At 44.4% G+C, this 25,827-nt stretch overlaps 1 protein-coding gene across 1 annotated transcript in view; it reads right to left on the bottom strand.

The window, feature by feature from the left end:
• FRAS1 (Fraser extracellular matrix complex subunit 1) overlaps positions 1-25,510 on the bottom strand; it is a 173,862-nt gene extending 148,352 nt beyond the window's left edge. Inside the window, exons 1-2 of the mRNA XM_080407940.1 lie at positions 25,315-25,510; positions 21,097-21,128 (exon numbers count right to left, since the gene is read on the bottom strand). Coding sequence (XP_080264066.1) covers positions 21,097-21,128; positions 25,315-25,381 — 99 coding nt within the window. The 5' untranslated portion in view covers positions 25,382-25,510. The remainder of the gene's footprint in view (positions 1-21,096; positions 21,129-25,314) is intronic.
• Between the last annotated feature and the right edge of the window lie 317 nt (positions 25,511-25,827).

Consider the following 25,827-nt stretch of genomic DNA (forward strand, 5'->3'; position numbering starts at 1 on the left):
TGCCCAGCACAGACCATCAGCGCCAGCGTTAACACAGAGTATGGAATAACTCAGGTCTCAACACGCAGCAGTCGCTCACAGATGATACTTAAAAAAGCAGAGGGATAATACCAAAAGTATCTCTCGAGAGCCCACAACTCTCCATCTACGCACAATCTCCAACACCCCTAATCTAACACAAGTGTCAATGTTGCCGCACCTGGCTTAACCTCAACCTTTCAGTCACCCTGAGTACTGTGCAATGCTGACAGAAGCCCAGAGGACATTGAGCTTTACGCTTTGCTCATTAGTCTGTTAAAACCCACATAACAATCGCTTTTCTGTTCAGAAGCTGGCACAACAAAGCATTACCACAGGAGAGGGACTTATGACACACAGAAGAAACACAGCACTGACTGGTTTAAGACAACAATGATTTGGCCCAAACCTACCAGTCAAGCTTTAGAGTTGAGAACTTCATAGGCACAGGGACAGCAAACAGCACAGAGAGGAAGGGACAAATTAATTAATACCTTCTCACATCCCTCCCACCAGCTACACAGTAGGGCAGATCCAGACTGCTCAGTCTAGTAACCTCCAAGTACGATTCTATCCTGCCAGCATACTTGTAATTGATCTGGGGAAAAGCCCCCCAAAAAAACCCTTAAGAATCCCAAATAGTTATCACTGCCCCTCACTTCAAACCAGCCCACAAAAATGGTTAATAAGCCCATGAAGAACACAAGGAATTGCCATTCCAAACAGGGGTAGCACAGGGTTAGGGTGTCTGAAGAAGGCCAGTTGAGGGGAATCTCAATTCCACGCTCAGCACAGCTCCTTCAACACATTCCCTGAAGCCAGCTTCCTCTATAACCACTTACTCATATCCAAAGCCAAATCATTTCTTTATATGCACATGTGTGAGTTTGGCTCCAAGGAAAAGAGCCAAAAGTTCACATGTAGGGCCAAGGTGAGGTAAAAACAAGAGACAGAGTAGCAGTTGGGCTTCCTGCAAATCTCTTGCAAGTAAAGTTAAAAGGTAGACCTGTGCTCTCTTTGGAAAACACCAACTGGTAAACCAGTTGCCATTTTGCAGCCTTGCTTCACGTATTAAATAAGCTCAGTGGCTTGAAGGCTGACTGCCAGTGTTAGGGTCAAATGCTCAGCTGGTAAAATGCCCAGCTCCACTGACATCAAAGCAGCTAAAGCCATTTACAGTAGCTGAGGACCTGGCCCTCTACAGCAGAAGAGTGAGCTCCCCAAATAGAAATATGCTGCTCACATTTCCATAAGTGACTCTGGCCTCACCTCCAGGTTCTCTGCAACACTGCAAACTGGCAAGTCTACAATCACCATCTAAATCGCTCCAGCATCGCTTTCCAGAGACTGAAGGATTAAGAAAGAGATCAGCTCTCCATGCCAGAACAGGGTGGAGAGTTCTCGTTTTTCTGACCTGCCCAACAATCCTCGCACAACCCCACTCTGTCACTCTGGACAGATGTCGCTGTCAACACCATCTCAGGGAGGTTTCCAAATATGAATGCAAACAAATCATAGCTTTCTTGCTTCCACATCATCTTACAGGTAAGCCTGTAACAAAAATAGTCCACTTCCACACTAGTGGGAGAGTGAATACTAGAAAGCATCCCCTGTATGCAACACTGCAAAGTTTTTTGACACCCAAACCTGCACCAGTGGAGTTATATCCCTACAGGGCTTACACAAATTAGATCCTTACAAATTATACCTTTAAAAGGTAGCGTCACCCCACCACAGGCTTCGGGCTGCAGGTGTAGCAGCATCAGGAAAGGACTGTTCTGCCTCAGTGTCCTCCTCTCTCTGGCCTGTGATGCAGTCCCAGCATCAGTCACTCCACTGGCCGTGAAAAACAGCTGACCTACAACATGGCTATCTGGGAACTCCCGATCATGGATAAAGGGAAAGGCCACATTCATAGTGAACCTGCCACCACTCAGCTCAGGGATGTCCCTGGGAGGGAGCAAGTTCTGCAGTGTGAAGCCAGCATCTGCATCGATCCCTTCTTAGCTGTGGCAGGAGCGGGAAGGGACAGAAGGTAGCCAGGAGGGAACTAAATCCGTACTCAACTCTCAGATTACTATAGGGCCTTTAAGCTAAACCCAGATAAGTCATGGTCTTCCGAATCAAACCTCGTATCCCTTCCTATAATCCTGACACACGTTTGGACTAGGTGCTGAATTCAGTCCACTTGTGGATTTGCTTGCACAGACTGGTCTGAAACACCACAGAAACTAGACAACTCCAGAAAAATTTAGAAAAATTAAAGCTCCCAGATGCATTCTTTATTATGTTACAGTAAAATAAGAGGTTATGAGCAGAGCTCCCTGGAACTAAGTGTAAGCTGAAACGTGTTTCTGGTTTTATAGCTCTCATAGCTAACTTATATGGCTTCCAGCGCAGAAAAGCACAACAGTGACACTTATGGCACTCTAATTACATTAAATATCTAAAGCCTTCAAAATATTGGTGTAACTGTCTAAAGGGGGAAAGGCTCAATTACCAAGGTTATTTTTTCCTATTTCATCTAACAGAGAATAACCGTTAAGAGGTTGTTCTACAAGATGTGATGGATTTAACCAGATGCTCTCATCATTTCTACTGCAGTGCATGAAAAAATAGCTTCTATAAATACACTAAAAAGCCAATGAATTACAGAAGCATGAAATGACTTCAGTAAGGTTAAAAACATGCTGGCATCATACAGAATGCACTAAAAATATTAAGTATAGAGACCTCACTGCAGCTTTTACATAGACAGCCCTACTGCTGACTTTAACAAGGAGGTTACTTATTGAAGCTGCCATATGAGAAATTATCATCTCCTCAGTCTGAATGTGGATTTATCAGCTGTTTGTAGAGGCCAAAGAAGGCATCTGTGTAAACAGGATGCTGAGGAAAAGATATGACCTTGAAGATCAGAGCAGCCCCCTTGCTGGTACCTGCAAAAAAAAGTACATATTCACGTGCAAGACTAAAAGGAGGGAAATTATCATATATTAACAAATCGCTGTGGTCCACTGTGCTAGACTTTAATATTAGAGAAGGGTCTAATAAGCCACCCTTCACCTGCTAAAGAATTGTTAAGCTTCTAAATTGAAACAAGCCTAGCAACAGATAGGCTGAGCCCACTTTCTAAATCAGAGCTACCTGCATCTTGCATATTTTTAACAAAGCCACACACTCAAAAGCATCAAGCATCAAGCACTGATTGCTGATACCTTGCTGCTAAGCAGTGGAAGCCCAGCACAAGTATTCTGCTTAGAGAGCATCATTCCCGATTTTGATACTAATACTTTCTATTTTTGTTACAGATATCAGTACCACAATAATAATTAAAAAATGCTGACGAGAGGGATTCGTATTACAAATCAATGCTTCTGACAGCCTGGAGAGGTACATACAGCACGATATACCAGATACCCAGCTCCAGCTATTACTAGACAAAAATGCCACGCCAAATGGATAACTGGACAACACACAACACAGGATGCTAATCACAGCAGAAAAAACAGCCTAACTGCACAGCCCACTCCTAGCACGCAAGTATCACGGATGATGCCTCTTCCTAGGGATTTCAAGAGGCTTGCCTCTGATCTCACAGATATTTCTCTGCCTAAAGCAAGAAGGAGAACTGACACTCTTACATCTTGTAAGCTTAGATCTTCCCCCACAAAAATTATATTCATGCATTGCAATCAGGGCAGGTCAGAGATGGAAGTATCTCTGTATATCTGGAAGTATCTGTAACTCCAGCACACTCCTCTCCAAAGTGTGAGGAAATCCACAGGTCTCACCACTCTTGGATAGCAAACGCTTCTGAAACTCAGTGGAAAGGATCCTGTGACCTTATGGGGCCAGGCTGTTGCTAAAATGACTGAGAGAAACCCTGTGTTGCGCCACACCAAAGTAGGACAGACACAGGGTTGTTAAGCCATATCATCTTCCAAAAGAAACAGCAGGATCAGTGTTGCCTTAATTAAATCTGCTCAGAAGAACCAAAAGTATTAACAGCCCAGACAGAAAAAACCCACAAATATTACAGAGGTAAATGATTTTAAACTCAGTTCTATTTTTTACCATGCCAACGTCTCTCAGCTATCCTGTGTCACCACGGATATGACCTCATTTCACCTTGTCAATCATATCACATACATAGGATCACTCACTGAATTACACTCAAACATCCAAAAACTTCATGGGAAGTAAAATCACAAGATTTAAAAAAAAAAAAAAAAAAAACAAACAAAACAATATGGCAAAACACTGCATTGCAGTCATGCCCAAACTTAAGCAGTTGCAAGATGTCCTACTGGTAGATAACAGGGCTTGTGGCCACGTTCACGTACGGCTACAAACGCAGGGTCTCCACAGGAACCTCCACATTACGTTACGGACCACAGTGTCACCTTCACCTTGCCCGATATTAACAGGATTACTATGACAGCATTCTGCTTATTCCAGTAAAGGTACAGACCTGTGCGAGGACACGGCATTCAAGCATGGAACATGCTGTTGATGAAATATAGTGTAAACACAGAAGAGACAAATGTCTGCAGCTCTCTGACGTACTGCAATTGTGTTTTCCCTTTTAGAAGAAGTGGGATTGCCTTCCCATTTCCAAACCTGTCAAGGCAAAACACAGCTCCTTGTACTATGCAGCTCAATTTAACCGTGCTTCCCGCACTCCTATCAATGCTTTGTCCGTAATTTCTAGCAGAAAAGCCAAGACGCTCCTGACAATGTTTACATTCTCAAAAGAAAGTCTCTAATGTAAGATTCCTCACTAAATCAGTCTGACAGCATTGAGTTTCCCTAATGCAAACATAGTCCAGTTGTGATGACAGACAAGCCACAGGCACTGGACACACATACAAAGCACTCATGGGCATTTGCCCTGTAACACTGCAGCTCAGTTTTTCTCATCTGTTATCAAGCCTTGTCCCTAATAAGCACCTAAAGAGATTTCACTTTATTTGCCAAGACAATGCAAAATTAAATTTGGGGACAAATTCTGTTCAATTTATATTTGACTGTATCTCAATTAGTTCCATTTTACCTAATAAGGTGTCTCCTGATGTCTTTGAAATTAACATATTAAGACACTGTTTTGTCCTAAGGATTTCATTAAATTTTAAAAAGATTTTCATTAAGTTTATTGTTTCATTCTGGGAATCTTTGTTTTAAATAAAACACAGAAGAGAGACTTAAGAATTACTCCTTAGGTCACTCAATGGAAGCACATAATTTACTTAAGTTTTAGAAGGTTTCCCCACAACAGTAGACCGAGGCTCTTTTAGGTTCCCTTTCCATAAACATGACAATCCCAGTTTCACCAAGAGACTGAGATAGGAATAGATGCAATTTTTAAGTGTCTCCAATTAAACCAAACCTAGGTTTTCAAAATTGAACACTTCTAAAATTCTGATTCTTAACAAAATAAAAACCAACACTGGAATAAAAAGCAAGTTACCTTTACTCTGTAATACTGAGAATTTAGCTGTAAATTAAATACTACTTAAATACTCCAGAAAATCAGGCTTTTTACACATATAGAAGAAACTATAAAAACGCCATGAAATGCAGGAAAGAAATTGTTAACAAGTTTGCTCATGTTTTCACCTGAAACTGTTCTACCAGGCTCAATGCATAGACGGATTTACTGCATCCACTAACTCAGAACTGGCTATTACTGTGTCAGTAATGACAACTCTGTCTAAATCAGCATAAGTTTTGAAGTTCATAACTAAACAACCAAACCTGTATTTCCTCTGGAAATGTGAATATCCATGAACCACAGAACACCACCTGACTTACAGGTCTTGTGTTGGCTCAGCACCCAAAAGTAATTATTCCCACATGACTATGATCAAATCTATTAATGTCTAGCAACAGATGAACTCCCAGGAAATGAAAAGGTTAAAATTTTCAAGGAGATTACATTCCCATTAGAAATAAGATTTCTAGTTTGGTAACTGAGATAAATAAAAGAATATGTGTAGCTGCAAGGTCCAAAATTTCTCATCTTTGTCATCTTGCTGCAAGACCCTAACTTTCAGCTCCCATTGACGTCACTGAAAATTCATGCTCAGTATCAAAGTTAAATTAAAATTTCCTGATTTCGAGCCTGCAAAAAGTTTAATCTTTATCTCCATAAAACACACACACAGCAGTTTACAAAACTTCTTGATTTTTTTGAGCAATGAAACATCTGACTTCAAATTCTTCAAATTAATACAGGAAGAAATTGCCTGCAGGATTTATCATTTGGGGGAGGAAGAGCTTTTTTCCCCTCACTGATCCTCAGAAGCACCATTAAGGGTGTCTGAAAATGCCTAAGACACTCCCTTAGCTGTAGGATTCCAGCTGGTAATATAAAGATACTCCTGATGCTGAGCTCATGGGGTTAGTTAGAGGATTCATTACTGAATGATTCTGAAGTAGCTCTAATGATTACAAAATCGAGTAAGCACCAAGTATTTTATCCTAATGGGTCTCCTTAATCTACGGCTCAACAATAAATTACAGCACTAGGAGAATTACAGTGGTCTTCCAATGGAAGTCTGTTGTATGTATTCCCACTAGAAGCTATTTAATATGCATGGCAGAAATACAGACATCCTAGCATCATAAACTTCAGAGCATCACAGCATCACGTGGCTCTCTTTACAGCCACTTTCAAGGCTGACAGATCTGAACAGTGAGATAAAATCAATGCACCCATCTGGAAGAGCTTCATATTTGGCATTTTTTCCATCTATTATATGTATTCTTGAAAGCACTAAGGAATACCTTAGGCTCCCTGTGAAACTCAGCAGTTATAACTGCAACAACTGGAGAGCAAATGTTTACTGAAACGGCTTAGAGAATTATTTATCCTGGAGTAACTGAATCAATTAATTTAACAAGCCTGTGCAACAACTATAATGGAGAGGGGCTTTCATACTGGTGTTTCTGATGGGGACATAAGTTATTAAGGGGGGGGGGGGGGGAAGGGGGGAGGGCGGAGAAACACATGAAACCAACCTGGAAGATAAGGAATTCCACGTGGGACCACTATCCAGACACAGTAATCCATTTCAGCCTAAAGTCTGTGATTGATTAAAATGCTAGTAATCTGTTTCAAAAGACTGAGCTGACATTCACCAGTTCCTTGTTACTTCTTCGCCCAAGATGTTCTGAAGATGAAGGACTCAAACACATCCTGGGCTGGCAAGTGTGTAAGTGCAGCCTGGTAGCAGTCTAGAGCAAAGCTGCCTCTCCAATGAGCTCCCTGGCACGTAGGAGCAGACAAATTCCTCTTATCAGCAGCCTTTCTCTATTAGCTTTTGCTGTTTCTCCCAGCTGCCTCCCTGAAAGCACACCTAAAAGAACAGGACATAAGACACACATTTCTAGGCTTTGCCAGTCCAAGTAGCTCTGTTTTGACCCCTGAACTGGAGAGCACCAAGTCCTGCTTTTCAACACCAAAGGCTCTTTTTTGCTGCCTATGTGACTATTCAGCTACGCAGATACAAAGCTCAGCCTTAACAGACTTGCCTGGTATTTTGAGAGTCAGTTGAAAGGATCACACCTAAACTATCTGTTATATATTTGGTGTCATTCTGTGTTATACAGATCCATCTAAACCAAGCTGTTTCATTTGTCCCGACTCATTTTTGTGTCAACTGATACTATACCACAATGAGACAGAAAGCTGTTTATATGGGAAGGACAGAAGAAATTCCATCTGTACTAACAGTTTCTTTTCCACTTCTAAACAAAACCAGCTTGGGTTTAGTTGATTTTTCTCTATAGAGTGCAAAAGTTTCTTGCTGATACATCCTAGTAGCTTCAACGTTTCTATCTAACAATTAAGACTAGGATTTTCCTGTACTCTTACTAAAATGCCCAGCTTCCAGTCACTGCCAACAAGAGCTGAGGATTCACTTTCCTCTGTTACCTTACAAATTCAATCCAAAAGTTCTGTACAAAAATGTACAGCAAAGTTCTATTCATTCTTGGCAGTTATATCCAGGGGCAATTATTTTTCAACCTACCAAGAATATCCTAGCACAAAATTCCTCAGTAAGATGCCCAGTGTCATCCCAAAGAAAACTTTCATGGCTGTGATATAAACCTCTGATAACTGGTATTACAATAGAAATTAAAACCACTGACAGAATCCAGAACTGCTGGAAAAAGATGCACTCTTACGATACAAAGAAATCTGATGTTTATCTTCCAAGGTGCATTGCAGCAAGCAACTGTTAGGGTGGCATTTCAATTGCCCACAGAAGTTAAGTAACTCGCTCAGCTCCACCAAGCACTCGGATGACAGCAGATGGAGATGCGACACTGCTGTTATCGCATTAGAAGTCAACCTCGTCTCCCACAAAAAGGGTGTTAGGGTTATTTTCCTCTTCTCATCATTTCTGGTTTTACCTATTAGACCAAATGAAATGGGGAAAACCAAGTTTGATTTTGCACTAGGAGATACCAGCTGGCAAAAAAAAAACCCAAACCACATTGGTGTTTACAGTATCTTCTTCAGATTTGGTATCTGCCCACCACCTTCCAGGAGAAAACCAACATTAGAAGAAAACAGCCCAAGTTCCCAGCTCACAACAGCCTTCAATGGGACTTGCCCGCACCAATACAGAATGATATTATGGTGGGTTGACCCTGGCTGGAACCAGGTGCTCACCAAAGCTGCTCTATCACTCCCCTCAACTCGAAAGGGGAGAGAAAACATAACCCAAGGCTCGTGGGTTGAGATAAGGTCAGGGAGAGATCACTCATCAATCACCATCACAGGTAAACCAGACTTAACTTGGGGAAATATAAATTTGTTATTAATCAAATCACAGCAGGATCATGAGAAATAAAATCAAAACTTACAAATACCTTCCCCCCACCCCTCCCTTCTTCCCAGGCTCAACTTCACTTACGATTTCTCTCCCTCCTCCCTGCCAGCAGCACAGAGGGACAGGGAATAGGAGTTGCAGTCAGTTCATCACACATTGCCTCTGCTGCTCCTTCCTCCACAAGACTGAAGACTCCTCACACTCCTCCCCTGCTCCACCATGGGGACCCTTCCTAAGAACAATCCTCCATGAACTTCTCCAGCATGGGTTCTTCCCATGAGCTGCAGCTCTTCATGAGCTGCTCCAGCATGGGTCCCTCCCACAGGCTGCAGTCCTTCAGGAACAGCCTGCTCCAGCCTGGGTCCCTCAGGGGGTCACCAGCCCTGACAGCAACCCTGCTCCTGCCTGGGCTCCTCTCCATGGGGCCACAGGTCCCCCAGGAGGCCAAGACCCAGTGAGAAGCCCAAAGGGTCACAACCTCCTTTAGGCACATCCCCCCACTTCAGCATGGGGTCTCCACAGCTGCAGGTGGATATCTGCTCCACTGTTAATCTCCATGGGCTAGGGGGTGCAGCCTGCCTCACCATGGTCTTCACCACTGGCTGCCAGAGAATCTCCACTCTGCTGCCTGGAGCACCTCCTGCCCAGAGCACCTCCTGCCCTCCTTCGTCACTGAACATGGTGTCTACAGGGCTGTTTCTCTCACATACTCTCACTCCTCTATGGCTGCAATTTTGTTGTACAGTTGTTTTTTACCCCCCTTCTTAAATACCTTATCCCAGAGGTGCTACCACTGTTGCTGATGGTCTCAGCCTTTGCCAGTGGAAGGTCTGTCTTGAGGCTGGCTGGCATTCGCTCCATCAGACACAGCGGAAGCTTTAGCAGCTTCTCACATAACCCACCTCTGTAGCCACCCGCCCCCCCCCCCCCCCCAAATCCTTGCCACACAAACCCCATACAGATACATAAAAAGAATCTACATGTATTTAGGAAGTTCAAAGAACATCTTAGACACACACATTAGGGCAATTGCTTGCTCCAGTAAGCCACAGCAAATAAAGAAAGCAAACATCTCAAGTTCTTTTGCTAAAGTGATCTGTTCTCAAAGCGCAGAAACTGCCAGACAAAACTCCTTTTTCCCTTCAGGGAGCAGTAAACCTCTCCCTACCCTCTGTGGGGTGCAGGATGTATCTAGGTGTCATCGCAGCAGATGCTGCAGTCACAGTAATGCACCAATCCTATACCCCATATGCCAATGATAAAGATATATGCAAAGAAACCACTGCCTTACAGGGCCTGGCAAATGTGTGGGGGTGCTTGCAGGAAAATGAGACTGAAAACAGACTTACTTCTGTACCTCTAGCTGGAGGTTACATCCCTCTCCTTTTTTCAGCTACAAGCAAGAGAGCTTAAACCACCTTCAGTGGGCCCGTTTCATGACAGCGCACTCAGTTCTTTCCAACACAGAGTATTTTTGTTTCCTTTCTAACAGAAAATAGGAACCACAAATTCTCCTGACTTTGTTGCTCTAGCCTTCTGTCTTCATTTTCTCTCTCCTAAAGGTACTGATGTACCTGTATATTCAGAGTGTGCATATATATAACAACACACACATATATAAAAGTATATAGTTATGTATGTCTGTGTGTATAAATATATATATAACACCATTTCTGTAAAATGTTGTCAGGGGATAATTAAAATGATACTGACTTCCTTGATCACTTCAAAGACCTTTAAAAGTCATCTGATAAACACTGACATTACGTTCCTGGAATATGATTACAGATTTTTGAGTAGCCCATAAAAACAGCAAGATGACCATCTCTAGAACTGTGCCCCACCATGTGATTTCTGCAGCTTTGAATTATTGTGCTGAAGAGAGGGAAAATCAGCTTTCAAGTGAGCTGTCATTTCCAATTCACACAAGCAAGAAGAAAAGAAAAGCAAGAGCTGATCATTCAAAACTAGTGTCACATTTGTCACAGAAGGATACAATGAAATCTCTTCTGGAAAAGCAGGTTGCGACTTCCAACCCAAATGTCCTCTTGCCTCTTCTGCTTGTGGCATGCAGATCTGCCGCTGCCCGGCACAACTGAAAGCCCCTCAGATAAAAGGGCCAAGCCTCATACACATGTATGTGCACATAAACCTACTGAACAAAGCTGCTTCTCATGTAAACTGCAGTCATATTTCACTGCTCCACAAAGAACTGTGCTGGCTTATGCCTTTGTAAACACCAGCAGAATATAAATAAATCTAAGGATTTGATAAGCACCATTTTCCATTTCTGCTGTTATCATATAACCCACTACAGAGACAGCTATTTTATTTTCTCCCAATTTTCATCAGCTGTGGGACACTGCTTCCAACTCCAAAACTGGCGCTTTTACTTCCAAACAGAAAAGAGGAAAATTTTCCATGCAGGGCCCAGTTTAGGCACACACACCAGTATGACAACAGTTTGTTGCCCATTTCAGCCCAGTGAGAAACTGTATTTGAGGCAAATCCCCAGCTGACATAAGCTGTCTCCTTTCTATAGCTACATCACTTTGCGCTGCCCACAGGTCTCAACTTTTAATGCATTATAGGATTTTTCCACTGGCAAAACCTGATTTCTGCCATTTCCCTTACCACTTAACTAGACATCGCAACATTACTCTAAAGAGAAAATAAAATGGGAAAGCTGATAAAAATTTTGATAGGGTTAAGGAGCGGGAAGGAAGGAGGAAGTGACCTAGCAAAGGAAAAGGGAAATTTTCACACTGGGAATTTAAAAAGGAAAAGTAAATGACAAATTAAGAGACATTATTTCCTAAACAAGGTTCTTCAAATGCATCTGGAAAGATGGAAGGCACAATGACTTGTGGAATTTATAAATGCTGGGTAATTGTTGTCCTCATGAATGAATCCATGAGAAATCCGACATTGCCTGCCAAGGCTCTGGCATATAGCTCCTATAACTGTGTTATTAAATGTTAATCATCTACTTAAGTCAGCATTTGTGGATGAACAGCTACCAGCCAGGAAGATCACTGAAATGGAAAATGTGGAACAGGGCAGCTCTTGTAAAGACCCTGATCTCCAAACAAGGCTGATGCCAGATCACCTCCCACAACACAGCGAAGATTAAAGTGCGAGTCTTTCACCAGCCAGGACAGGGGACGAAGAGGAAAGACCCCTGAAGCAGAATACTACAGCCAGAAGGCATTCACGCCTTCATGGAAAAAAACCCACAGGCTGCAGAAATTCATTGTGGACAGCCTAGAGTCTGATTAAAGCTCCAAAGCCCCAAAAACCGCAGAATTGCCTCTTAGTTTATGAATTTGTCCATGTTTCTTTTGCGCTCTCTAAAGTAACGAGTTACTTTTTGCCAAAAATCTTTTTGCCACAAGCACCGCATGTGCCTGAATGTTTAGAAAAAGCAGCCCACAGCTTCAAACCAGAGGCCAAAGGCTGTTCTTAAACACACACAGACAACAGAGGTGGACCATGACTTCACCGCTGGGCTCTGGACTGCCAGCACATGAGATCCCATTCACACAGGGGCAAAAAGATCCATTTCTGACCAGCAAGTGTACTGCAAAAAAAAAAAAAAAAAAAAAAATACAGACACCTACATATGCACAGCAGAGTTGAAGAGGAAGGAACTGGATGATAAATTCAGCGTATTTGCAGCCCATTGTGGAGCGAACAGTTAAATACCTTTCTTGGGCAAGTATGGCAGAACAATCATCTCAGGGTAAGCAAAGCCACCAGCTTCGTGCTTCAGTTGGATCAGGTTAAACATTAAGGCACAGTGCTCGATGGAGAAAAGCCTGCCTCAGCACTGCTTAGATATCCCATGAAGAGGGACAAGGCTGCTCTCAGAGAGCAGTGCCTGGAAAAAAAAAAAGGGTGCCCTACAGATGCAGCTTGCTGCTCCCAGACACAGGGGCTGCGGGAACCAAAAGACGCTGCTTCTGCAAGACCAACAAGAGGTCCAAGCCATGGGAGAAAAGTGCCTGGCCCCACAGTCAGGGGAGCCTAGCCACGCTCTGCCCCTTCCCTGTATTTATCTACTTCTGCATCCATCGCAGGGCAACATACAGGCAGCTGTTGAACAAAGTTGGGGTTGTATGAATTTGTCTTTCGTATTATGAACAGCCCTTCAGCTGCAACTTGTGTCCATTGCTGCTTTCTTCACGGAAACACAGACACAGCAAGTAAGAGCAGCAGCTTTTACCCTTCCACAGGCAAAGGCACAGTTCAGCTCTGATGTGCGAATACCCTCACAGCACTCCTGAAACATGAAAACCCACGAAAGACAACAGCTTACAGAGCTGCTGGAGAGCTCTGGGTCAGGGCCGTAGTTTTCCAACTAAACTGGAATTCGCCTCTGTTTACAGTAGGGTAGGGGTATAGTTTAAGTAGATCCTTCTGGGTTTTTAAGAGATTTTAACACCTGACTCTCAACATTTCCTCATTACAGAAGTGTTTAATAGAGCTGATAGTTGTGTAAGGTTGTTAGATCTCCACAGGAATTCTTTTAAGAGATGAAAGTGAAAAAGGAACTAAAAAACCCACTGATATGCAAACTGTACTGATTGTATGTGCTACATCGAACTCCTTATACTGAGATATACAACTAACATGAGTAGGTTCCAGTTTTCATTTATGTGTTATTTAGTATTCAGAACAAGTTTCAAGTTGCTACAAAACAAAATAAATGTAATTCTAGAACATACCAATTCTCTGCTACACTAACCAGTGTTGTGTTTCCTTATAAAATGAGAGTTCATTTTCTCAGACAAAAAAAAATAACAATTATCACATTTAGAAGTCTTCTGTATGAGAATACTAACATATAAAACAGTAATAATTACATATTAAAATGTGTGCCTTGGTCCACAAAAACACCTCTTTACTGATTAAGAGACAAAAATTCACTATATCCTCAGGGGAATAACCATCTTACAGCTAAGCTTGTTTTACCTGGTACTGCGAAATAAAGAGCCTACTCCCATTCCTCTATATTATACTGTTATTTTCAAGGAACACAAAGAAGGAACACACATGCAGCACATGCTTTATTCAAAAAACACTTTTGTCTTTATTTTTGATGTTCAGTTGATCTCAGCTTTCCAAAACCCACAAGCAGAAGGGATTTCTACATGAGAAACAGCTCATTATTATATTAATAAATATTAACTGCATACCGTTCACATAAATTGAGATGTCTACTTTCCATCACCTTGCACTTCTATTCATAGCCACACAAAGCAAGGATAAGTTGGATATCAAGCCCTACACACCGCATAAAACAATTATTCAGCGTTATGTGGTTGCTCTAAACAGGTTAAAAGACTGCACAACACTACAGCACAATCAGGCTCCCGCTGCACCAAACACCCCCAGTCCTTCCATCACTACTTTTTGAAGTCCTGGGAGAGTCATGGCATCTGATTTTATCTGTTCAATAAATAAAAATTATCACATATAGGATATTAGTCAACTCATGTCTACAAGAATAGATCCACCCTGCAACAGCAGGAAAAAGCGACCTCGACATTGCAAGCCTCCAACACAAATAAATAACTCGTTACCTCCCTACTAATTGTATCAATGTGGGAGACCGCAAAAGAGCAAATCAAGAGTGCAGAGTGCATGCTGCTCGAAGAGGAACCCCTGCAGCAAACCGGGTAATATAACAGTGTTCTGTAAAATGTTCATTTGAACATTACAGAAAGGAGATTCATGCTGCTGTAAACTAGAGTTTATAGCTACCAAGTGTTATATGCATATTATAAACAGAAATTTATAGGTTTGTTCCCTGGTGGAGCTGAGGATGTACCCCCAGGCTAAATAGTGGCATTTAAATTACATTATTTAAAAAAACAAAACAAAACAAAAAAAACACCCATGCCCAAAACCAAACCACAAAGCCCATTTTGACCATTACAAAAATTAGCAAGCAAAACCTTCAACTGAACTATTCGATTCTGATCTCGTTTTTCAGTAGTAACTTGTTATCCTTCTAAACATGTTAAAGTGAAGCTCATTTTCTATTGCTAATTTGAAACATCTCCCAACCAGTAGGGGCTCTGCACCTGCTAACATTTATTATAAATAACTAAATTTATTCAGAATACAAGCTATCTAGAGTGTGAGATTTAAGATTTGGAAAAAAACCAAACCCACAACCAAAAGCATTTTGTATTTATTATATTTCCCCTTCTATTTCTGACTCAGCACAAACTACAGATGAAAACAGAAATCTGATTTAAAAAGCATAAAATCAGCTTTCTTTTCGCCTGACAACAAAATGCACACATGTAACTGAAAGGTGTTATCAAGTTTATCAGAAGATTTAAAGGGATACTTTTTATTGAACAAGAACATGTTAATGCAGTCAGTCATGTCAGATATTTCAAACTGTTTTGTTGTCACAATAGCATCAATATTTCCATGCACTTTTCTTCTTCAGACACACAACTTGAAACTAGCACTTTGTTTCTCCACTGTGATTACACTTGTCACTGAAATGAACTAAATAAGCCAAAGGCAAATACATAAAAAACATCTCAAGCTGAGCAAGCAGGTATCTGTAGCATAACACAGCTCCATGCCTCCACCATTTTATCTCCTTATCTTTTGCTGGTGTTCTCCCCTGTCAGTCCAGCTCCTTGCAAGTATTTATAAAAAATTACAGTTAATGCATACATTAAGTTGATGATCTAATAGAGCGCATGGAAGTTGTTTTGATACAATAGTTCTGTCAGCACGTGATTATTTTTTTCTTTTTATTATTTTCTGACCTCTACCATGACTGACTGCAGAGCAGAATTAAAGAATATGAAAAACTGAACTATCTCAAGACCTATAAATTTTTTCTCCTTTTCTGGAGAAGGCATGTTACTCTTTTGACTGACTGCTAAACCTGAAGTTTCTTCTTTTAGGATGTTCAAGTCAACTAAGCATTTTAATTAACTTGAATGCTTTTTCAGGCAGTTTCAAAACAGAAAAAGGAAGCAAAACATTTGGAAGAAGCACAAGTACAGTAGCATTTACTGTGGATTAAGTTAGGGCTTATTATTCTGTTCATAATTTTCACTTAAACTCCAAGATTAAAAAAAAAATCTTTTCAAGAAAAGCTGCTTGGCTTGTTTGGTGCTTTGTAGTGTTAAAAAAGCCCCATATGTGTTTCATGAAACTTCCAAAGAAATTTGCCAGTCCAGAAATTCCTCCTCACATGCATTACCAGCAACTGTTGCAACAGACAACATCCATGTTTTAACACAGACAAATTAAAAATTCACTGGAGATTGCTCAGCTGGACGTGTTCTTCCTTATTGCAGCACCTACCAAACATGAAGTGTCATTTATCAAGTCACACTTTCCATTTAAAACAGCTCCCACCTTAATTCACAGCCCCATGCTTCCCCTCTTCTCCCAGGACTGTATGTAAACACTTCTTGGCACAAGCCAGCTGGCATAAAGATGCCCACATGGGTTTGATCAATACCTCCCACACAAACCTACTTTCACTGCAGCACAAAGGTCTGCTCATTCCCACCTATGCTACCCTCCACCTAAGAAAAAAAAATAATAATAACGTGTGTTTTCTTCTTCTAAGAAAGCGGCTGTGCCTGTTGTATGGATCCGAAGACTCCCTCAAAGCTGAATACAGAGGGAGGAACACGAACCTCCTCAGCACAGTTGGAAACCAAACAGAGATGTGTTTTTCCTCTGAGGAAACACATGAGCACAAGCTGACCCTTGGCATACAAGCAGCTAAGTCTAGCAAGCAAGATGCAGAACTTTTGCAGCGTTAACAACTCAACCAACTTTGCAGTGCTTGCATTCGCTACACTTAAAATGTTTGACTTACGCACCAAAGATTTTTCAAGTGACTTCAGAGACTTCTGCACCAAATGGCATTCCTACAATAACCCAGTAACAGCTCACCTACTTGGACAGGGAACACCAAGAAAAACCCTGAGTAATAGGAGACACTGAAAAGAAACAGTGTTTCTGACCATAGTTTAACACAAAAAAAAAGAGCTTGTAGGGATTTCTCTTGGAGGTTGTCAACAGCTCTGTTGGTGCCACAGGCATACTGGGATGCTGCCACTCCAGGCAGGAGCCATCAGGTGAGGCTGCAGTGTTTGGCCCAATGCCTTCTTGTTATTTGGAAAAGCTCTTTTCAGCAAGTAAAGAGTTTGTAAGCAAACACACCCAGAAGGCACAATCCTCCTCTGGAACAGATTGTATAGAGATGACATCCTTTGCTCACACATTTGTCCTGTCACTGGCATTTCTTCATCAAACACGTTCTTTTATGAGTAACTTTCCAAAGTCATATACAAATGCTAAAACCATAAAGTTGTCCCCCAGCCTACTTCTCTGCTCCCCTCTGGGCACATGGCTAGAGAGAAATCCCACAGCCAAATCCTGCTGTCACACCCATCTGTGACATAAATCAGGGACCCAGACCTGTAAAACGCAGGGTAAGCCACCACGCAGCCGACAGCAGAGAAGACCAGCACGGCGAGCAGAGCCAGAGCTCTCACCCGCAGCGCACAGCCCAGGCTGGGACACGGCCTCTCCCCCACACACCAGCTTCTCAGATCACAGCCCACCTCACACGACCAGCATAGGAAGCACCTCAGGTATGGGCAAAGTCACTCAGGTCTACTCCTGTCACCCCATCCAACTCAGCCACACGAGGCAGATCAGTCACATACTGCTCTGGCACAATGCTAAGGGAAAGACTGCTAAAAAAAAAAATAAATAGCTGAATGAAATCCCTTCCCCACACCATCTCACAGTTCAATTTTGTCAAGCCACAGCTTGAAGCTGTGCTTTACATGTTCCTTTTGGTTTAGCTGATAATACCAATACTCCTCACACTCACTTATAAAACCTGGGGCTGTTCCATGTTACCACCAGCTTCCTCCTCTTAGTACTATAATCAAGGTACAAAGGCTCATTCTGCAGCTGCTGCATGCACAAGGGGCTTTGGTATCTACTGAAGAAATAATTATCCATCTGTCCCTCTCTGTTTCCCCTGCCCAGCTTCTTGCCTCTCTCCTGGTCTACAAAATTTAAAAGTCAATAAAAAAAAAAAAAAAACAAACACCCAGCAGCAATATGAAAAGCTCAAGTCCAAGACCAACGACATTTGGAGGCTGGGCAACAGTTTGGGGAACCAACAGATCAAAGCTCTTCTCTGCTGTAGTAAAGACTGTTTCATTCACGCTACCAAACAGGTACACTAATCCAATGGAACAGGACTGAACTTGTCACAGGAGTGCCATTTTTGTCCCATTCCATAGATTATTCTGTCTGTGTTAATGCAAGCATATCTGCTTAAGACAGACAGACAGTGAGAGATACACGCAGCAGATTACACACCGACCAGCTCAACATGTACCACTGAGACATTTCTGCTAAGTAACCCACTTGGAGCTCCCAGCAAGTCCAGCTGCAAGAACTGGCAGAACTGCCTTGTACCGCCATCCTAAGCACACCACTGACTCCACAAAATTCTCACCAGCCCCAGCAAAAAGGCCTGTGAACATAGCTCCCACCAGTCTTAGGAGAGATTAAACAGCAACAGACAGACATAGATTACAGGCAAAACAGGCTTTTACTTTTCTCGTGACCTGGGATAACGGGGGCGGGGGGGGGGGGGGGGGGGGGGGGAGTGTTCATTAAAGTAACAGTTTAACAGATACGACATTTCAGCTGGCACCGCCAGAATCCCCAACCAGTGATTCAGAAAGACCTTTCCTCTCAGTTCCAATAAACACAATTATACCAGCAAAGCCACGAGGCAATAGCTCCCAATCTCCATTTCAGACAGCTGCAGCAACGCTTTACAAGCACTAAGTTTAACAAACAGAGCAACTGTCTCACATACAGGTCTTCAGATTTCCTATTTTTTGAATACAACATTCACTCTGAAGCCAGGGAAACTGCAGGAACTGAAATGATGGCAGTGGCTGGATTGCTCTTCTTGTCATCTTCTACTTCAAAACTGACCTTTCCGAGACAGCAGCTTTTTGGGAAGGCAAGACAAGCTCTGCAGCTCTATCACAGCTACATGCCAGAAACCTGCAAGTACTAACTGCCTTAAAATCACTCATACGCTATCCTTAGCGTTTGATTTCTACCACACTTAAAGTCAACTCCAATACTGCTGTTGGGAGCGACACAAACCAGGGAATGAGGCAAGTCCTATTAAAGGTTCTTTTCCATCTGTAATTCCCATGGTTGCTTGAGCAGTTCCTGCTTTCTCAGGGAAAACAGTCACCCAAAGAAGCCTGTGAAGCAGCACTAGAGGAAGACAAACCTAGCCTGCGGGCTTGGTGCACTGCATGTGATATTTTCCCCACCCGAGTCAAAAACAATGTGGATTTAGTACCTGTTCTGAGATTGCTAGCTGAAGCCACAAAGCCTGTCCTTTGATCTATATTCAGTCCCAAGCAGTAATCAACAGTTGTTATATTAGTGCACATGAAATGGAAGAAATATCAAAATACTAATGGAAAAGCAAGCAAAGGCCTGTTCCTGCAGCAAACGTCACTTAGATAGGAAAGCAGGCATATCTTCAGACATGACAGCGACGAGAAGACAGTATTGGTCCTTGGTCCAAGAATGACAAGCTTGAATTGTTCAAGTTTTACTTGATTATAAATGCCAACTGTATACTCACACCAGTTTTGTGTCTGCTCTGCATTTTACTGCTGGGCAATCCTCTTGTTCAACAGCTAATGAAAACTACTACAGTTACAGAAGTTGTTTATTAATAAACATATAATAATCCTACTAAATACAGAGATAAAGACAAAGTCAAGGACACTGTGAGCCAGTTCTTTAAACAGGAAGCATCTAACCTAGAATATCCCAGAGTCTTTATGTACAAATCCTACAGCAAGATATTACGGAGACATGCACTAGCATTTCAAACACATCAACAGCGAAAGAAAGAGCAGACCAAAAAAACACAACATCAGAACATCAAGGAAACACAAAAGGCAAAAAGAAAAAAAAATATCTGTGACTGGCATGCCAGTTGTAATCAGTGACAGATGAAACCCCTCGCCTGCTAACCCTTCAGCTCTGATGCTGCCCTTACTGAGCTGCGATGCTCAGCAGAAAGCGACCTGCCATACACTTACTGAAGTTGGAATCCAGACAAACTTTCCAACTGCTGTTAAGACACTGATGCTCCGCAGTGCATTATTAAGAGGAGCAAAACACATTTATCCTGCTTCCACTTCCTCCCAAGCCACCCACCGAAAACATTCACCTCCAGCAATCACCTTGACATTCCCTTCTTGGAACAGAAAAACTTCCAAGGCCTTGAGTCTGTGTTGGAAGGCCAAAGGAACCACCTGCCATCAGTTATTTCCAAGATACCCAGTGGTCATGTGTCACACACACAGAGCGCAGATCCAGCTTTGCTGGAGAGCTCTAAGGGAAATAAAAACTCAGGCTTTCCCCGACAGCTGCTGCATGCTGCCTCCCAGCCTATGGTAACAAATCCCTGAGCAAGTCTGCTGTGGGAGCAGAGGCAGGTACAGAAGCACTCCAAAAATGTAAAGTTTCTCAGCTGTTTCCTTTCAGCACAGAGTACCAAAGCAAGGCAGACAAATGTTACAGAGCAAAATGCTGTTTATGAATTGTTAAAAACTGTGATTCTTGTACAAAGTTATTCATGGATTATGTACACGCAAAGGGGAAGACCGTAAAAGAAAATACTTTAGGTTTATAAAGAAGAGTCAGTACTCACACAGTACTCACCATAATCAGCTGAGAGGAAAAGATGTTAAATGGTTGTCATTAACATTAATACCCACAGAACATACCCTGGCATTACAGTGACATTTTACAAAACAATCTCGATCCTGCCTAGGATCGCATGTTTGTGATTCGTATGGCTACTAAGAACCTTGAAATCTCTCACATCCTTTCACACGCTGGACGAAGAAGCCCCAATTAGAAGCAGGCAGAGCTGTGCTGGGAAGGTGAGTTGTTGGGTTTAAAGGGCTGGAGAATTGCTAACCTCTCTGAGAGCAATATCTTTCTTTTGCTCCTGTTTTCCAGCAGGCTGAAGGCTCACAGCTCTGCAACCTGCTGCAAGATCAGCCATTCCAGTTGCAGGAGTGACAAAAACCAGGAATAAGAGTCAAGTTCAACAGCACCTTCTCAAACGCTTCCCCAGCGTAACACATTCAAGCTTACCTACCTCATACAACAAGCCTTGGTAAACACAGGTACCTGTGGGACAAAAAAATAAAATAGATTAGAAGCGAGTAACACCAGCACACTCCCCAGTGAACCTGCTACACAACAATATGAGCAGCTCTGAGCAGCCACGTCTCACCATGCACTTGCCAGCCACAAAAAAAATGCAGTTTTGATGCAGCAGGACAACCTCTAGGTAACCTTCAGACTGCAGCATCAGGGACTCTGGCGAAGATGGACTCAAAAACTTGAAGAGTGGCACAAACAAAGCAGAGACAAAAGGGTAGATCTGCCAAAATAATGCAGCTGATCTTCAAGAAGGGGTTAGCACATGCCTCTGCAGCACCTCACCAAACCACTGATGAAGCACCACAGCGTTATAATTGCAAGAAGTTGCCCAATCTCTCTCATATGGAAGTCAAAGGCACAGACAATAGTCAAAGAGAACGGGAGAATGCAAAGTAGTAAAACAGGGGCAGACGCTAACCTGTGACTGCACCATCACCAATAACCACCCACTTTTGGACAGGCTAGTATCACAACCCATTCCCACTCACACTCTCGCAGATGGATGAGAAAATCAGACATTTGGTGCCACTCGTGCAAGGGGCATATGTTCCCTCCCTCCACTGTCACAAAGGCTGCACCCAAAAAGATGGGAATTCTCACAACGTACACACAAGACGAAGCTCAGAACTGTAACTGAATAACTGCCTGAGCACTCACTCAAAGGGAAGCCACAGCTATTCAATGGCAACATATGGGCCTTAAAAATGCACGCCATTTAAATTGCATGCTAAAGAGCAGTCTCTTCTCTGTGCTCCTATAAATCCTTTTACCATTTATAGGAGAAACAAATAAGTACATGATTATACGCAATGCAACCATGGCAAGAAGAGCCAGTGTGAATTCCTGCTCCTAAATCACTTCTCCATGGGCAACGGGTCACACTTCATCTAATGACAGGCTCAAGGGACTCTCTTGCTTCAGTCTTCCTAGTCCTCACCACCAACACTGCCGGCTGGGAGAAGGGTTCTCCAAGCAAGTGAGAGAGATAGACACCCATTCAAGAATATTTTCTATATTCTATTTTAATAAATCAAATAAGAGGTTAGAAAACAAAACCATGAAGTTGAATGACAGTTCTTTCATTGATTTTCTGGGAAACAGCCATTCTCAAACTACTACACACATCTGTCTACCAAAAATGTGACAAGAATGTGAAATCCAAAGCAACCCAAGAAACTCAAAGATTACAAGAGAAAAGAATGTGGGAAAAGGTGCCTCAAGAGACCACAAAGAGAACTAAGAATTTCCTTGTCAAAGAGTGGTGTTTCCCATAAAATGCAGATTAGACAAATTTGTAGAGAAAACCTTGGAGCTGCACTGCTTCGAATCAAAAGCTCCTCCTTTGAGCCCATCCTCAGCTCAGCTACAAGAGGCTGCAGAGGTACCATCAGGAATTATTTTCCCTAGCCAAGAAGATGAGCCACAAGATCCCAGTGATGTTTCTCTTACATTTAGCAGATAGCTCTCCACTGGTATTGACAGTAAACAAATGGAGCCCTACCCATCACATGCACAGACCAAGCACCAAAGAGGACTAACATGTTGAAATATCGGGTTTCACACTCACACCCGCATAGTACCCACCCCCCCCCCACCGCCCCACGGCTAACCGCTGAACGTTTGAGAAGTGAGCTCTGCACATTCATGGTGCTGCCAAGTTACTTCAGCCCAGCTCAGACTCCCAGCAATTACCTGTTCATTTATTCACTTGACCTGCGTAGCAAAACTGTGTTTACAGAAACAAAAAAGACCCAAATACTTAACCATGCCTTGACTTCATCATAAACCACCGATTTTCAAATACCATTTAGCTTCCTGCCCCTCACATCTCTCCTCCCCCACACTCTTCTTTAGGCAAGAGAGGATAATTTCAAGGTTCGCCATCCAGCCACACCTCAAAATTCAGCACCAAACACAAGGTCACATACTGTTGGAAGGCATAAGAAAAAAAAACCACACCCAACTTCATACCAGTTACTTAAAACCAGCACAACTCAACTGTTCTACTCCTAAAAAAGGGCTGGCTGCCCTTTCTTTTTTGCACACTAACAGCTATAGCTCCTTAAAAGTACCAACATAACAAAGTAACAATGCTTGACACCCTAAAATGTGAAATATGGACTCAGAGCCCCCAATGAGGATTTGAAAACCTGAAGGAGACTGGGGAAAACTATTAACAACAAAAAATCACCAGCATTTCCTATTTTGGCTTCAAGAGGCTGTAATTACATCTAGGGCCCTTTGTGCCAGGCACTATGAACACATCGTAAAGAGCAGCCACGTGCCACAGAGCTCATCAGCTATCAGGCTAGAGCACAGAATAAGGACCAAGGCCACAGGGAGAGAGCAGCTGCCTCAAATAGCCCAGGCAGGCAACAGCAGGAGTGAGAGACCTTCAAAAACTTCTCTCTCGGCTCCACAGACCCTGCTGCACTCTGTAGAGAGGCTCACACCAGGCCACGTGGGACTAGAAAGCAAACACCGAGCATCTGATTCTTTCTCTCCTTTAAAGCAAAGACATATTTCACTCCCTCACAAGTCACCAAGGGGGATACTAGCATATCACCCATCTTTACACAACACTGAAAATCCTTAGTGACAAGTACCTTCTAGCTACTTTTTATCCCCAACTGTGAGCCAGCAGAGACATCACACACATTAAGTGACATCGCTCTTTGTTATAGTGTCCTGCCTCGCTTGTAACTCCATGTCACCAGCGTGATTAACACCTGTTTGCAAAACTCACCTGAAAGGTTCTTCTCGAATGATCTTAATTGCCTTTCACATACTGAAGAAGCTTGGGAAAAAAATGCCCAAACTTTTTGCCTCAGTGTTTCTGAGTCTGGCATCGTGGATGCAGGTGCTTGGCAGTTTTCTGGTGTGGAGGCTTTCTGGAGGTGGTGTTTTTTTTTTTTAAAGTTAAGGCTCTCAGATTACTACCCAACAAGTTAATATCCCAAATTTGTATCCCACAGATCCTCAGCTCACATACACTCAGCTATTTTTAATTACTGTTATTCACTAAGACAACAAATGCAAGTGGGACTTGTGTTCCGGCGGGAGCGGCATTTGGGGAGCCTTTGGAAATCCACAGCCTACAGTCACGTAGTCAAAGGAAAAGCTGGAAAACAACCTCCGAGCACCAACACAGCCACACTACACTCCCAAACTTGAAACATCAGTAACTTTACTGCCTGACAGCACCATTAAGATCATAACCTTGCACTTTTTTAGAAGTCTGTCCCAGATACTTTTTTTAATGACAGAAGAAACCAGTGCTCGATGCCCACTGAGGCACCCTCAGAGCTCTCAGACCCACATCCACACACACCACAGAGCCCCCCAAAGATGATCTTGGCTCCCTTCTCCAAAAACCAGGAGCAGGGGGTGACTGGTGACTGCCACCCGCTCTAAAACCAGGAGCGGGGGGCGACTGCCACCCACTAAACCAATGAGAGGTGGGTGACAACCACCCGCTCTAAAACCAAGGGCGGGGGGTGCCGGCCACCCGCTAAGGCCGGGAGCGGGGGGGTGACTGTCACCCGCTCCCCGCAGCTCCTGCCACCGCCGCCCCGCCGGCAGGCGACAAGGGCACAGCACGGTGTGTCCGCGCCCCACGGCCGAGCCCCCCGGCTCTGCTCCCCGCCCCGCCGCTGCCTGACCCAGCTCTGCCCGCCCCACACACGGGCACCGGCTGCTGCGGTGGCTCTGGGCACGCACGAAGAGCCCTTACGGATAAGCCCACCCTCGGCTCATCAAGGGGGTCGCTGCCGTCCCGGGCCGCCGCCTCACCCCCCCGCGCTCAGAAGGTGCCGAGCGTGAGGGGCACCGCCGGGCCGCCCTGCCCGAGGCGGGACACGCTGCCCCACCGCCGGCACGGAGCGCCCGCCAGCCCGCGGCCGCCAGCGGGAAGGGCCGGGGCAGAGGCGGGAGGCGCCGGGCACGGGCACGGCTTCGCCCGGGCCCCCCTCGCCCCGCCTGTGAAAAGGCCGCCAAAATGGCGGGGGGCGGGAGGCGGACCCCCGCCCGGGCTAGGGAGAAGAAGGGAGGAAAGACCTCCCCAGATCCGCCGGGAGCGGGGGACGCTCAGCCTCTCCTCGGGCACCGACCGCCCGCGGGACGGGGGCAGGGGCCCAGCGCAGCGACTCACCTGAGGCGGCGGCCAGTGCCGCGCTGAGGAGCCACAGCGTCGCCCAGGCGGCTGCCGGGGCGCCCATGGCCCCGCCGCGCTGCCCCCCGCCTCCGGCGGCTGCAGGGGGAGCGGAGGGAGGCAGAGACGCCGCGCCGGGCGGCCGCGGGCAGACGCGGGGTGGCCCCGCCGCCCCCTCGGCAGGTGCCGGGGCAGCGCCTGGGCCCCCGCCCCGCCGCCAAACTTTCCCCGCAGACAAAGCGGCAGCGGCCCCTCACGAACCGCGCCGTAGCCCGCCCGCCCCCCGCCCCGCCCGGCCCCGCCTCGGGCAGCGCCTTCCCCCTCCTCCCCGGCACCTTGCGGGGGGGCACGGCCGAGCGGCGGGGCCGGCGGCACCCAGCCGGGCCCTCGGGGGGCTGCGGGGCGGCCCAGCCGCTCCTCCGCCTCCTCCTCCGTCCCCCACCCCCCCGGCGAGGCGCAGCCCGCAGCCGGTGCCGGTGGCGGCCGGGCCGGGCACAGCGCAGGGCTGGCCCC

Source organism: Falco punctatus (genome assembly GCF_963210335.1).
Source record: "Falco punctatus genome assembly, chromosome: 1".
NCBI classification, from domain to species: domain Eukaryota; kingdom Metazoa; phylum Chordata; class Aves; order Falconiformes; family Falconidae; genus Falco; species Falco punctatus.